This window comes from Pithys albifrons, chromosome 9, assembly GCF_047495875.1.
Source record: "Pithys albifrons albifrons isolate INPA30051 chromosome 9, PitAlb_v1, whole genome shotgun sequence".
NCBI classification, from domain to species: Eukaryota; Metazoa; Chordata; class Aves; order Passeriformes; family Thamnophilidae; genus Pithys; species Pithys albifrons.
In genome coordinates, this window is record NC_092466.1 from 19,265,496 (window position 1) to 19,279,831 (window position 14,336).

Sequence of the window (14,336 nt, forward strand, 5' to 3'; positions counted from 1 at the left end):
TCTCCCAGTGTAACAATCTGGCAACTCCACAGTCTCAGCAACACAGGTCTATCTGTAGTGCCCATTTGTAACTCATAAACTATGTTGGTGTGAAGCCACATTTTCTTTCTTTTTTCTTTTCTTTAACAGTGAAGCATTACCTGGTGAAATGCCCCCAGAACAGGTAGGAGATCATACATCTCTTTACTATAACCCAAGGCACCAGTTCTGGTTTGTTTTGCTAAGTATGCTGAAGAAGAGTAGTGTTTTCCAAAATGTTTACAGAAAGATAAGAGGCCCAGGTCTGTGACTCATGAATGTGCCTTCTGTGCATGAAAAGGGAGATCTACCTTGGCTAGCTGTAGGTCTTGAAGGTGCTTCAGTGACAAGCCTTGCTTACTGAAGAATCCTGATTTCATCCTGTGTGGCTTTCTAGGGCTCCCCAGCACCTCACCAGATGGTAATGACTTAACACCATCCATGTACAGACAACAAATCTGAGTGTTACCCTGTGATTCCCACACCCATGGACACAGAGTGGGACTCAAAACCAGATTTTCAAAGCCCACAGTCTATTCCCTGGTGAAGACTAAGTGATGGGAAAAATTCTACTTCTGCTGCAGTCATTAAACACTGTCCCTTTAAATACCATTGGCTGCCAAAAGTTTTTTATGGTGTGGCACTATAAAACTGATTTCTATTGTATGATTTTCCTGAGATATATATTGTGCTGGAACTGCAGCAAAAAAATGTGACAAGTATTTTACAAACAAAAATGATGAAATAGGGATCCCTCATGACAACACAGAAACACAGCTGTTTCCCAGTTTTTAGTGACATAAACTATGTGTTTCTAGCCTTGTAGTTTAAATCCAGTACATCTTGGTATCACATACCATTTCCCATAGTATCTCTAGATACTACAGGCTTCAATGCTGAGTATAGCACACACTAGATCTTCCAACAGTGTGATTTTTAGTGCATTCTCATGGGATTATCACTGAATTCAATCTAACCAACACTCAGATGGAAGTGAAGTCACAACAAAGCAGCATAGAGTTCAGGAGAGGCCAGTACAAACTGGAACTTTCGTGTTATTCATGGAAAGATCTTTGTTCTGTGACCCTGACCAGCCACTGCACCACACCAAAAATTTACAGAGACAGCTCAGCAGTTTCTATTTTTCCCTGGATGTTTTCTCTTTCCCCCTTCTTTATTAGCTACGGGGACAAAGTTGGACTTATAAGAACAAACAAACAGAAGAAGAATGGGTAGGGGGAGGAAATCAGAGTAGGCTGGTGGAGAACACAAAAAGAGATGAAAACTGAGACCCAACTGAAAAAATGGAACATGGCAGTAAGATAAAAAGACTAGTACTACAAAATCTGCCTCTGTGGGAATAGATGATGTGGCAGTGATACTACTGCAAATGCTAAACTTAGGAGGCTGAATAATAGAGAAAACAAGTCAATGTGATTTCTTCACCATAAAACAGAATCTACAGAAGTGAAAGAAATGCATGACTCTATATGGATAAAAATACAGTTTTGTGTTTTTCAATGTGACAAAGTATGTTAATGAAATACTTGTTCACACAAATGCATGGCTAAGGTGCATTGACTTCAGGGCTTTAAAATTAAATAGCTATGAAAATGGTACCAGTATCATAATTTTTGTTATGTTTCACATATGGTACCTTTTATTTTCTACCCGCTGCTCAAAACACAAACCATTAATTTCTTTGGACTCATTGCTCTTCACCTGCACATTCCGTGTCTTGGAACTTATTCCAACACATTTAGACCTAAAACCCAGTGTCTAAATACCCATTAGGCCAAACTGATTAACTAATTTGCATGAGATTCTTGCCATTTAAAATTACTACGCTGTGCAAAATTCAGCCTTGATTAGAGAGGCTCAGCTCAAACTCCCTCAGTGATATTTCAAACACAGAGCAGAATCCAGTTTCAAAATTACATTAATAGTCTGGTGTCTAAGAAATGTCTGAACTCCCACTGCAGTAATACCTAAGCATCTTAAAATATTTTATGTCTTGACATCAGAATAGTGTTTTTACTTTTAATTGGAATCTGAAGCACAACAGGCTAAGTGATTTGTCCCAAGTCTCACAAAATGGCCGTGGTAGAAAAGAAAATGAAATCCAGATTTCCTGAGTAGAACAAAGCAAATGTTAAGTTTTGGTTTGCTATTTGACCAAGAACAAATTAAGGGAAAAAAATGAGTTAACCAAACCCCATGTCTTTACCACATTTTAAAAATAACTGTCTAAATAAAAAAGTACAGTTATTTTTGGTTTTCCAAACCACCTCATTCCATTTTCTGGTGTTTTCTTATCTTTAAATACCTTTCATACTATTATTTTCCTTGTTATTCAATCATTTTGTCAGTTTTCAAATCCAGAAACCATCAAATCCAGAAAGCTTTCAGAAGCTTTGAAAACAGGTTTTTTTTCCTTCCTGTCCTTTATATTTGTTTTGGTCTGAACTCTAGTCCTTCAGTGACTGCTCTTCTGGAGCAAATAATTTATAATTTGAAGTGAATTAAGTGCTCACCTCAGAAAGCTGTCCATCTCAACACCGTGGTTCCCCAGTGCCAATCTGACACCATAGGAATAAATTCTGCCACACTGACCCAGAACCAAGTACCCAATCCATCCCTGGCATCTTTCCACTCAACTTCCCTGTCTGTAAAATATCTAAGCAGCATGCAGTTCACTCAACTGAATTTTTTGTCAACCTCCTGCAGACATTTGACATGAGGAAATGGCCGGTTTAGATGACAACAGGAAAAGTTCCAAATCCTAGACTCTAATAAGGATAGTATAGCCAAAATTCTAGTAGTTTCCCAGCTCTTGGAACAGCCATCACCTCCAGGGGAACTTGCTGTCCTGGTTCCATGATTATTAGATACCTTTCACAGGTTATTCCCTCAAACTCCTGTATTTTTCTTGCTCTCCAAAACCTCATTAGATCCTCCAGAAAATGCACAATGTGACACTGTTGAAATAGAAGCCAGGAGGCTGGAGGAGGAGCTGGAGATAAAAAACTTACTTTCTTTTAGACATAGAACAAGACAAGCTCACAAAGAGGCACTGTTTCAGAGCCAAGGAATATTTTCTGAGCCTCCTTGTTTGGATTGAGGAGCTCAGTTCTGGGACAGCAAGTATAGTTATTGTATCTCCCAGAATTAGTTAACCCTGTATGGCCCTGTCATTTAAAAGAAAAATGTAAGTCACAAATAAATTTCACTTTTTCAGTGGCAAAGCAGGAATAGTAACTAAAGCAATAAATTGACACTAAGCCTTTTTCATACATTGTGCTTCAAGTAGAAGTATCAGCACAATAGTATCTTTAAGCTACACATCTGCCTTAGTGACCTTGAATTATTAAATCACAAAACATTTTTTAAAGTCATTCTCATCCCCCTTTGTGGTGTTTTTTTCTTTGCAGTTTGCTGTTTGGGCAAAGGAGCCAGACAGGACAGTTTCATTTCCTGCTGGTTTACTGGTTTATGACCATTTTATGTCTTGATTTTAATATAAAAACAAATGGTTGTTGTGGAGTAAGTTCATAATAGCTCAGGCAGACTTCGAAATTGTTTCAATGCAACCCTCAGTTTACATAACTGGTGTGATTTATTTATAAATTGTGGACATATTTTACTTTTTAAATACTTTCTAAAATGTTTGGCAGCAAACAAGTTTTTCACTGAGTACATGAAACAGAAGTCAGCGAAATCGGCAAATCAGGGTCTTTTTGTAATCTACACAAGTGTAATTCCGGAGTGATTTTACCAATGGAAGTGACATTCATTTGGATTTACAACTGTGTAAAATGGTAATATCTGTTATTTTGTTCTTGTGCGGACAATAGCTGAGACATCTTAACTTTCATTAAGTCTTTCTCCCAGTTTGAATATTTTATTCTATTAATATAAAGAAAATGTTTCATTTTGCAAAGGAACCTGGAGAGGAACAGCAGCTTGGGACAAATGACTTAAAATTCAGTGAAATCGGTGTTGTCAGTGTTAGGACTGTGGAGACCCTGGTTGGATCCCTGTGTGGTAGAACTCACCAGCACAGATCAGAAAGGTCCCCACAACCATACTGCCTTAATCTTTCCCAGGGTGAGCCCAAGGTCAGATGCAGCTGAGCAACAACTGCTTACCAAGTCACCTCCATCACCATAATCATCATAACTAAATGGTTTACACTCTCCTCCTACCCCAGCTGTAAGTTAAGATTTCTTTCATTACCAATAAAGCCAATACAATTTTATTTCCCTTTAGCTGCAAACCGGGAGCCCCTGCACAGTCAGTTACCACAGTTCAGCTGACACACGGTGACAATCGCTGTAACCTGACTGCGTATCCAAGCCCTAAATATTCAAAGCAAGATTTATGACCTCAGGCTTTGGGAGGTGATAAGGGTAAAAATGTCCAGTCTTAAAGGATGCTAAATGTGATAGTCCAAATACAGAAGCTATCTTGGATAGGAGTCTGTTTCCAATATAATTAGTACTCTTCCCTTATATATCTACTAGTGCTTTTTCAGCATAGATGTATTGGAGAATGCCTAAGTTAGAGATTGGGGCACAGTTTCTCCATTTCATATTCTCTGAGCATGCTGGCTTCCTTGAAGAAGCTAGTTTTTGCAAATGTGGGTTTGTGACCGAGCTGCCTGAATACACGCTGCAAGCTCTCCTGGCCTGCTGGCTCCTCAGCCAGTCTTAGCCCAGAGTCTGCATTGAAGATTTTGCTTTGCTGTACACTTTCCATGAGAGCTTATGCAAATCACCCAATCTGTCTGTGCCTCTGGCTCTTGAAGGCAGGCAGGTAGAAGTTCATCCTGGGTGCAGCAGTGGGGTCATACATGTTTTTAAGGAATAGGTGCTATGAAATGAGTCTCGTTTAAACCTGAGAGTTTGTATTTTCTGTGCCAGGACAAATCGAACTCTTTTTGTTTCTCAGCCATACTGTATAGCTGACAAATGTAAGACCCAGGGCATCTCCAAGCCCGTAAGAGGTTTTTCATTATACCCCCAGATCACAATGGTTATTGAGCAGGGACTCTTACAAGTGCGAGGTGATGTGTTTGCATGAACTCACTGGGACAAACTGTCTTTCCCTTCATTTTTCTCTCACTTATGGGCCTGTGCTTTGCAGTTCCGGAGAGACAGTTACCAGTGTGACAAGCCTGTCTCCTCTACAGCCTAAGAAGGTAAAGAAAAAGAAAGAGAAACTGGAGCAGCCACCAGCCATCCCAGCAAAAGGTATGAAAACAGAGACACAGAGGTATTTCAAGTTCTGGGCACAACTGTGGAGGAACAGGAGAGTGTGAGATGTCATGACTCCTGCCCTCTGCTACTGTCTTTGAGGTGACCTGTGCTTGCTCTGATCAATGGGTCAAGAAATAGCTTGGGGCTGCTGCTGGGACCAGGCTTTAGGCATTGTGAGAAGCTACTCACTGAGTCCAAGCAAGAGGTCTCAGCTCCCACTAACCAGAGGAGAGAAAGAAACCTCTGCAGCAATATTTACCCTGCTCAAAGAGAAGATTAAAGTTAAGCAAATTGAAATTATGTGTTGGGGGTATTCTGAGGGAAGGCACCACATTGCACTCTTAAATGCAGGTGCACTTGGGAAGTCAAGCAAGCTGAGCAGCTAAAGACCAGCCCCTTGGGGACTTAACTTTCAAAGAGGATTTGCGACTCTGGACTCAGACTCACAGACTCTTGGGTGTACTTTCTGACCACCACTGACCGTGCTAAGCCAGTGGGAGAAAGGAGGGAAAGGACCTGAAGGTTTACTCTGGGTTAGATTACAAGTGATGAGTTCTAAAGGGGTATATTTGCTCTAGCATTTGCACACAAACAGAACGTCTTGCATATCAGATTCTTTAATCTTAAGAATTTTTCTACTTCATGAGCATCATGCTTCATTATAAAATGTTACCTGAAGTATGCTTAATCTCTGGTATATGTTATTGCTCCTAATTTGCTATTAATCTGTCATTTATAAATTGCTAATACATATACTAACAATTACAGCGAATTATAATAATATGAAATAATCCCTTAATATTTATTTTCATAGCTCCAATTGCCAATAATTTCCCTAAGTCCAGGCTCTTGAAACCTCAAAGAAAATTGATCCTGGTAAGTAATTTTCTATGGTGTAATTTTTTGCATATTCTTCTCTCTCAATACAGATGCTGTAATGTTGTCACAACTCCAGATTCAGAAACTATAAATTGGCTATAAAATTGTATAGGGCCTTTTTTTTTTTTACTAATACATTTTTAAGTAAAGAATTATCTTGGCTCTTTTCATTTTGAGCATTACACTACACTGGATTATGTTTTCCAGCTTTCTAGCAGTTGTTCTGTCTACAAATTTAGCCTGTTCATAAATGAAATCTGCGATTGATCCTTACATGCTTCTGGCAGCTGGTACTTTGGAAAAAAGTACCAGTTACTCACAGAATTGCAACGGTACTTTCACAGTGCTTTTGAGACTTTTCAAGTCAGAAATAGGGAGTCTGACTGTGTGCTACAGTGGTGTAAGTCAGGAATAACATGATTTGTGGGAATAACTTGTATTTATATAGCTCATACTGAGGAAAAAACCCTCATATGACAGCTGGATATGACTCTTGGGTATGAGTTTCTGTTTGAAAAATACCCCTGCAGATACATGCCAGACAAATCAGATGATGGTGAGATGTTTCTCTGCTTTTGTAACAAAGCAGTACCTGGACAAGATATCCAGCAGTAACAGAGGAACACAGTTTTACTGAACGGAATTCAGTTCCCTGTATGTTCATTAGAAAGAGGGATGAGTTAAGAGTAGAAGCCTGATCCTCCCAGTAATTCAGACTACTGGTCTGAATTGCCTTTTGGGAATCTTTTCTCCCTTCTCTGGCAACAGAGAGAGCCCAGAGAGACTAACTCTCTAGCTTAGGTGAAGGTGGGTGCCTAAAATTGAGCCACTGAAATAACCCAAATATGTGATGGTTTCACTTTCAGGTGAGGGTTAGAATTTAGAACCTTCCCACCAATTGTGAGTAAATAACCTCTACCCTTTAAAATATGGCAGGATACAACACTGGATACCTGGATGTAATGCCAGGTGCCTTCAGAACAGCTCAGCTAATATTCTAGGCAATCCTTCTGCGTGGATATAGAGCTCATCATCTCTGCTGGCCCTGCAGGGATTGCCTCTTGACCTTCTCTGCTCATGCAGGTCAGGTTTCAATAGAGAAAAAGGTAGAGTTTTAGAAGACCATAACAAAAGCCTTGTGTCCAGGTAGGTTTTGGCAGGCCAAAACTGTGCTAAGAGGACAAAGACACAGATGAGAGCACTTGGTACCAGGGGTGACAGCCAGCCTTTGCTGTGCACACTGAATTAATCCCTCTGCCTAGGCACATCAGTTAGTCTTCAGCCATCTTAGGAAAAGCTCTCACCAGTTGAAGCACTCATACTCTTCCTGCAGGTCAATAAAGCACATCTTGAAGTAAATCTGTTTCCAGATGCTTTTTCTTTCTGGAATAATTCCAAGAATAGGCCTCAAATAGCTGTTGGCTCTTCCCTTCCTGCTATGCAACCGCAGTCAAGGTTCAAGCACTTTGGAGGTGAACAGGAATAAAGCCTTTCCAAACAATGAAATCAGGTTTGTCTTCCCTAGCATGACTGAGGATCCACACACTGCACACACACACAGCAGATTCTGTTTTAATGCCTTGCTGTTGGACTTGGGTCTGGCAGCTGTTTTCATACATTCCTCTTTTTCCTTTCATATTTCACCTCAGGGTGCACATGGAGAGACAGAGCAGCCCTCAGAAAACACACGATCTATGGACATGAGTTAGTTTTAAGTCAAAAACAAACATAAACTCACCTAGCAATAAAGTGCAATAAAGGATAAAGTGAACTAAACCCAAGTTGAGCAGAAGTTGAGCAGTACACTCCACAGAGCAGTTTCGCATTTCTTTTCCTCTTGCCTCCCTTTACTAAACAGTTTTCTAGGTTTTGGTATTCTCAGGGGAAAAGACCAAAAAAAAAAGAAATCAATTTTTTCTACTTTTGAAGTATTTTCTTAATGAGAAAATTAAGCTAATTGAAGTAAAAGTAGTTTCAAGAATGATAAAAAAGTGTTAATAAATACAATATCAAATTCAACTAAATGAAACATTTTATTTATTTTCAGCAGACTTGTCACCCCATTTTTTTTAATTCTCAAAAATTTCTCCGATTTTAAATTTTCAGTCTGCTTTGGGGCAAAAAAGTATTATCATAATCCTGCCAAATCTCTGCAGGATAAAATAACTTTTTCTTTCCAACCATAATTATAGCACAGCTGCTGTCTACACTGTCTTTTTCACTGATGGCACATAGTTACTAGCTAATTGTCACAGCAAAACCAGACACAAATTGCTGAGTTTCTGGACCACTTCTACAGCTTCCCTGTGCAACACAAGGAACGTACCATATTGGGGCACCAGGAGAATATTCTAGAAAACCTAAGCTAACAAGCTAGAGTATAAAGGAACATTACAAAATAATTCCAGTGGTTTGGGAAATTTTTTGTAATAACCTAAATACCAGCAAAATTATTTCCAGAGGACATGTGCTTCTGGTTTCTTGAAAGATGTTTATAATAAGCTAGAGAATTTCTTTTGTTGTTAACGTGCTAGAGTGGGTTGCAGTATAATTTTACAAGAACACAATAACCTGCATAAAATATGGACATAATCCCAATGAAAATTACAAAAAAAAGAGAGAGAAAGCTTAATATCATGTTCAATTGCACAGCCTTGAGTAAAGCATTTTAAATACTCTATTTAAGTCATATTGCTTTTGCTTTAGCCAGAAAAACAATTCTATGCTCCCCCTGTTGCAAAGATATTCCCCATCAGTGTCATTTTCTATTAGCATCAATGAAAAACGTGTACAGATCAAAGGAAATAGAGATGCTGCAATGCAAAAAGGGATGTTTTTTATAGCATGCAAGAAGCACAGAGAGTCATTAGGAAGAAGAAAATTCTAGGGGCCCACAAACTCTTCTCTCTAAGGGCTGTTCTGCTATAGCCTTAAGTACTTAGCCCTTTGAGTTGGTAGAGATAAATCTTATACTTCCTCAACCAGATTTTCTGGTAAGCCTTTCATTGCCTCCTAGAGATTAGCTGTCACAGCCCAAGACTGTCAGTTATAGAACATCATCTGAATGAAAAGGCTTTAGTCATCAAGCTAACTAGAAAAGGAAGACTAGTCAGTATTTTGTACAACTAGTAGGATTCCTCAGTAGTCTTAGGTACCTAGTCTCAGTAGTAGGTACCATTAGCCCTTTCCTTGAGAAAGAAAAAGAAATGGAATACATCTGCTCAACAGTTTGGGGATTCTAGATCTGGGAACAATTAGGTCTTCCTTTCTCCTGGATGATTTTAAATGAAAACCTGAGCCACCCTCTTTCCTCCACAACACGTAACAATGGGTGATGATTTAAGCTCCCAGTTTATTAAGGCATTATTGATCTCCAAAGACTTCAAGTAACACTGAACATATGATATACAGAGTGGTGAACAGTTTTCCCCTTGACTTCGTGTGATCCTGTAGTATTTTTATCCAGTCCTCATAATTCCTCTCTCTGCAAGATGAATAATCTTTTTTTTTAAGTCTCTCCTTAGGATGTGAGATGTCCATAGGACATGAATATCATTTATACCTGCTTTCCCATTCAGATCACAGCTTCCTATCTTTACACCCAAGAAAGAAGAATTTGTATAAATACATGGAATTGCTTGTTGGAATTGTGCAGAGACTTGTGTATTTACAAAATCCCACTGAAGATGGGGTTTGTGTGATAAAAGTGTCACCAGTGAAGTGAAAACTTTTAATTACTTCCTTGGCTTTTTTGAAGGATAGGAAGAAATCAGCCTGATTTCCAGCAATGTTGGTTTAGAATCTAGGAATAACTGCAACTATAAAAGGAATAGAGCTTGAGCAAAAGTGAGGATGCTCTTCCCCCAAAACCCATTCAATGGGACTTATTAAATCATCTTTGCCCCTAACTTCATTATCAAAACTTCTGTGGGATTCAATAGCAAAATCTAGAAGATATTGTTCCTATGGAGTATGGGAAGTATTTTATACTTTAGAGAGTAAAAAAACAGGCATCTCAATGGAGAAAAACTTGTCCTTTTTAACTTGATAGTGCCACTAGAAGTCATACTTCCTAATCCCCATATTTTACAGTGTTGTGTTTCTTAGCTTTGGCACTGAATGTTTCTCTTGATGTTTAAGCACTCTTATTGGCCAGTAGTTGCATTTCTAGGGCATAACTCATTTTGCAGATCTAGCTTCATAACTTCTTGCAGAAGTAAATTTTGAAGCTCCTCTGTTTCCTCTGGCTTTCTGACTGCAATCAAGTCACTGGCATTGATAAACTCTTGAAGCTCTAAAAAAAAGAAAAAAAAAGAAAAAAAAAAAGAAAAGCTCTTTCTGACTTCTGAGTTAAAGTGCTACCTTAAGGAAGGAGAGGGAGTCATCCCACTGAAGTTCATATAGTTTGAGCATAAAGTGTATCTGTGGCCCTCAGGAACACTACTTATTTCAGCACAAGAAAGGTTACACATTATAGAGTGGTTTCCCAGGGTATTTTTAAAAATAGGACTGTCAAAGGTTAATCCTTTTCACTCTGAAGCTACAGTGCCTAACACCCACCCCACTGCTAGTATGTGCTCTCTCCCCTAGTTCTGGTGGGTCAGACAAGGGGATTGCAGCCTGTCCACCAAATGTGCTGGATCTTTGTTTCAACCCTCTCTCATCTTCACCTTTGTAACTGATGGCCAAGCCATATGCCATCCTCTCCTACAACTCCAAAATCCAGATGCTTACAAAAAGGAGATGTGCAGAGGAGATGGGCTACCCCCTTTTCTTTGGGCTGCACACAGCATCCAGTTTCCTTCCTTCTGGTCATTCATGCAGAGAGAACCAACAATCTGTCTCTGTGGTCAAAGTTCATCCAGTTGGCCTGGAAAGTCCTGTCTAGACACTTTCTGATGGAGTGTGCTCAGGCAGTGACACAGGATGCTTCTGAGCTGTGCCATCTGGACAGTATCCACATTTTTTCTGTAGAGCTCTTTACCAACTATGACTACAAAACAGGATGTTTCTCAAACATGAAGGGGAAAAGGCCAAAGATTCAAGTTTGGCTTTTGCAAGAAAAAGTGAGAATAAAAAATGGTAGTTCCAGCATGTGCTTGCTGAGAAAGAGCTGCTGAATGGCACTGGGGCAAGGATGCCTGCTTTGTCCTGTGAAGTAACCTGGGGAGAAGTGCAATTCCTAGAGACTGTATCAAACAAACATTCTTGACTCTGCACCTTTCCCATTTGCACTTCCTACAGTATCCCCCGGCACTGCAGTGTGCACCCCATAGTACAGCATGGCCAGGCCACAGGTGCCAATTTGCCATGTACTGGCAATAACTCCAGCAAACATAGGCAGAATTGTCAAGGTTTTATCCTTGCTGACCTAATCCTTTCACCTATGAGTGCAGAGCATGCCCATGAGGGTGGAGTTTCATTTTCAAGTGTTGCTGCAGGAAACCAGAGTTACTAAAATTACTATGAAGATCTAAATGGAATTTCATAGAGTCGCAGAATGACTTGGAATGGAAGGGACCTTAAGGATAATCTAGTTCCAACCCCCCTGTCATGGGCAGGGACACAGTTTGGGACAGATGCTTGTTAAATGCAGAAAACTCAGAGCTGAAAATTCAACTTCATCTACAGGTTTTTTTTCCCCTGGTCCTGTGTAAAAGTCGTTCTGGGTCATATCCCAAACAAAAACTACATCACATGTGATTAAATAGACACTGAATTAGAAGGCAAATATCTGCAGCAATAGTCTCTAAATTATTTAAGATTGAAAGGAATTGGGAAGTCAGGCCTTTCCTGCTTACTTTTGATAGTAAAGTAAAATCAAGGATTTTTTTAATAATTAGAAATTCAAATTTTTGTTGTCATCTTTATGATAACTGGTGTAGTCATGAACAGTGAGACTGCAGCAATCTGTAATTGCAAGTTGGCGTAAGTTGTTTTTTCACACAAGTTGAATTTATGAGTTTCTTATTTACTTGTTTTCTTCATACTTAATTCCCAATTTGGATAAAAGTACTCGTGAATTAAACTTCAAGAACTTTCAAGTTTGACAGTGCTCACAGTAAACATCCTTGAGGCTGCCAAGAAACAAACTAGCTAAGCCTAGGAAGAGGAAAATTGACATTCCTGGTAATTATGACATAAAAATCAGGATAATTTTTATTAAAATCCCAACCCTTCTAATTAATTTCTAACACAAAATAGGTAAATACAATAAAACCAAAATGATATATGCAGATACGTTAGTTTCTTTTAAATAGTCACATGATAAACCTTGCAAAAAGTTTAATAAGAAGAATGTTCCTATAAGTGAACTCTTTTGAATAGTTGCCCATGGGAAGCCCTGTGACTGGAATAAACTAAAATTAAACGGGAAGAAATCTAGAAGAGGAATCATTATGTATTTATGGATTTACCAGAAGATGCACTGGAAAATCGTGACTATTAATAATTTACATTTTGGCAGAGTGTGTGATCCTGAGATGAGAAAACAGACACACAAGATAAATACTGTATCTAGAAGTGGCACATTGGAATAGAGTTCTATTTGAAGAAATCATTTTGATATTATTTTAGAACAATTATGTAATTTTTAAGAAAAGGATGTTTTAGCCACAGAAATCCCAATGACCTCCTAGGTGAAGGGTGATGACAGAAAAAGAGGCAAATGGCCAGTCATTCATTGTCTCTTCCTCTTCTGCCCTACCATCCATCCCACTTTATAACATCAGTTATTAAAGTGACATGTGGTTGCTCAAAAAGGACGCAGTGTCATGGTTCCAGGTTTACACTGCCAAAACACTATCCTATCCAAATGAGAGATGAAATCGTAGAATTAGTTTTCTTTCCCTGTCTGCTCAGAAAAAAAATGGTTTTGGACAAACAAACCAGCAAAATTAAATTAAACATGTGGTTGATAAATGAAGTGCAGAAGAGTGTATGGAATAAAACCCTGACTACCATAGGTACTTAGAGTAGTGTTGGCTTCCATGCACTTTATTACACATCCTTTGCTGAAAACTGTATACCTTTCACAATTTTGAACCTCCTGTGTGTTTCCTCATATTTTCAATCAAATTATTACATACTAGAAATATGCATAAGGGAAATTATTCTACACATTTTATGGTGTGCTGTTGCTTGTAGCAGTAATTGAAGTACCTTTTCCACTTATGAAAGTACTAATTTTATTTGGTTTTATTGCTTTTCTAGATGCAATTATTTATTTAGTGTGTTTTGGCTTTATTAAATTATATTTACTATAGGAACATCATAAAAATGTATGAAAGCAACACATCAGCCACTACTGCCCAATGACTTGTTTTGGGGAATCTAGTGTTATTTTTCATATCCAAACATAATAGAATAAAGTAAGAATAAAGAGATAATCTACACTGGAAAACAATGCAATTTCGAAATAATATAATAAAACACCTGGACAATATGATTTCATAAATCTTACTTCTAAAATTTACATGAGCTGGGTGTTGGGGTGGCTATTTTAGGACATGCAGCATTTTCTAAATGGAAACATAACAAGAAATACGATTAAACAGCAAAGGGAAAGCATATACAGATTTAGCTTGCCCTGAGCTGAGCAACTGATTCCTACAGAACAATGAAAATATTTCTAGCTCAACAAATGCTCTGTGTCAGTCTTAGAAATGCAGAGTTTTACTCAGGCAGTGACCAAGAGCTTGTTTGTAAAGTTTTATCACATTCATTTTTAGGTGGCTTTTCACATGCAGTGTATCATAATGCATTGAGGATCTCATGTGACACCCACTGAAACTGGCAGCAAAACTCTCAATATCTTCAAACAGAGACTAGGTGTGCTATCATACACTGCGAATAAAATCTTCAACGTTTGTTGGTGTTATTGTGATGTCCAGCCTCAATGTAACTCCTGTATTTAGCCTCTGTACTACCTACTACCTACTTAATAGACGTATAGTTTTGAAACCTCAAAAGGATCTTTAACACATAAAAAAGCAAAAAACAAGTGACTGAAAACTCAGGCTAATACTTTGAGGACAGAAAGAAGAGGGAATATAAAAATTAATTATTACAGCAGTTGACCAAGAGTTTTTACCAACTCTTCAAGTCAGGGCCAGGATAGGGCCGATGTCTTTCCAAACACTGTGGTTCAGTTCAGTCCTAATACATTTACTTAAACAAGAT

General features: G+C 38.6%; 1 protein-coding gene across 1 annotated transcript in view; it reads left to right on the plus strand.

Moving 5' to 3' along the window:
- The window catches only part of VSTM4 (V-set and transmembrane domain containing 4), a 37,435-nt gene that overhangs the window by 18,400 nt on the left and 4,699 nt on the right, over nt 1-14,336 (plus strand). Inside the window, exons 5-7 of the mRNA XM_071564059.1 lie at nt 130-163; nt 5,164-5,270; nt 6,091-6,152. Of these exons, the coding sequence (XP_071420160.1) occupies nt 130-163; nt 5,164-5,270; nt 6,091-6,152 (203 nt within the window). The remainder of the gene's footprint in view (nt 1-129; nt 164-5,163; nt 5,271-6,090; nt 6,153-14,336) is intronic.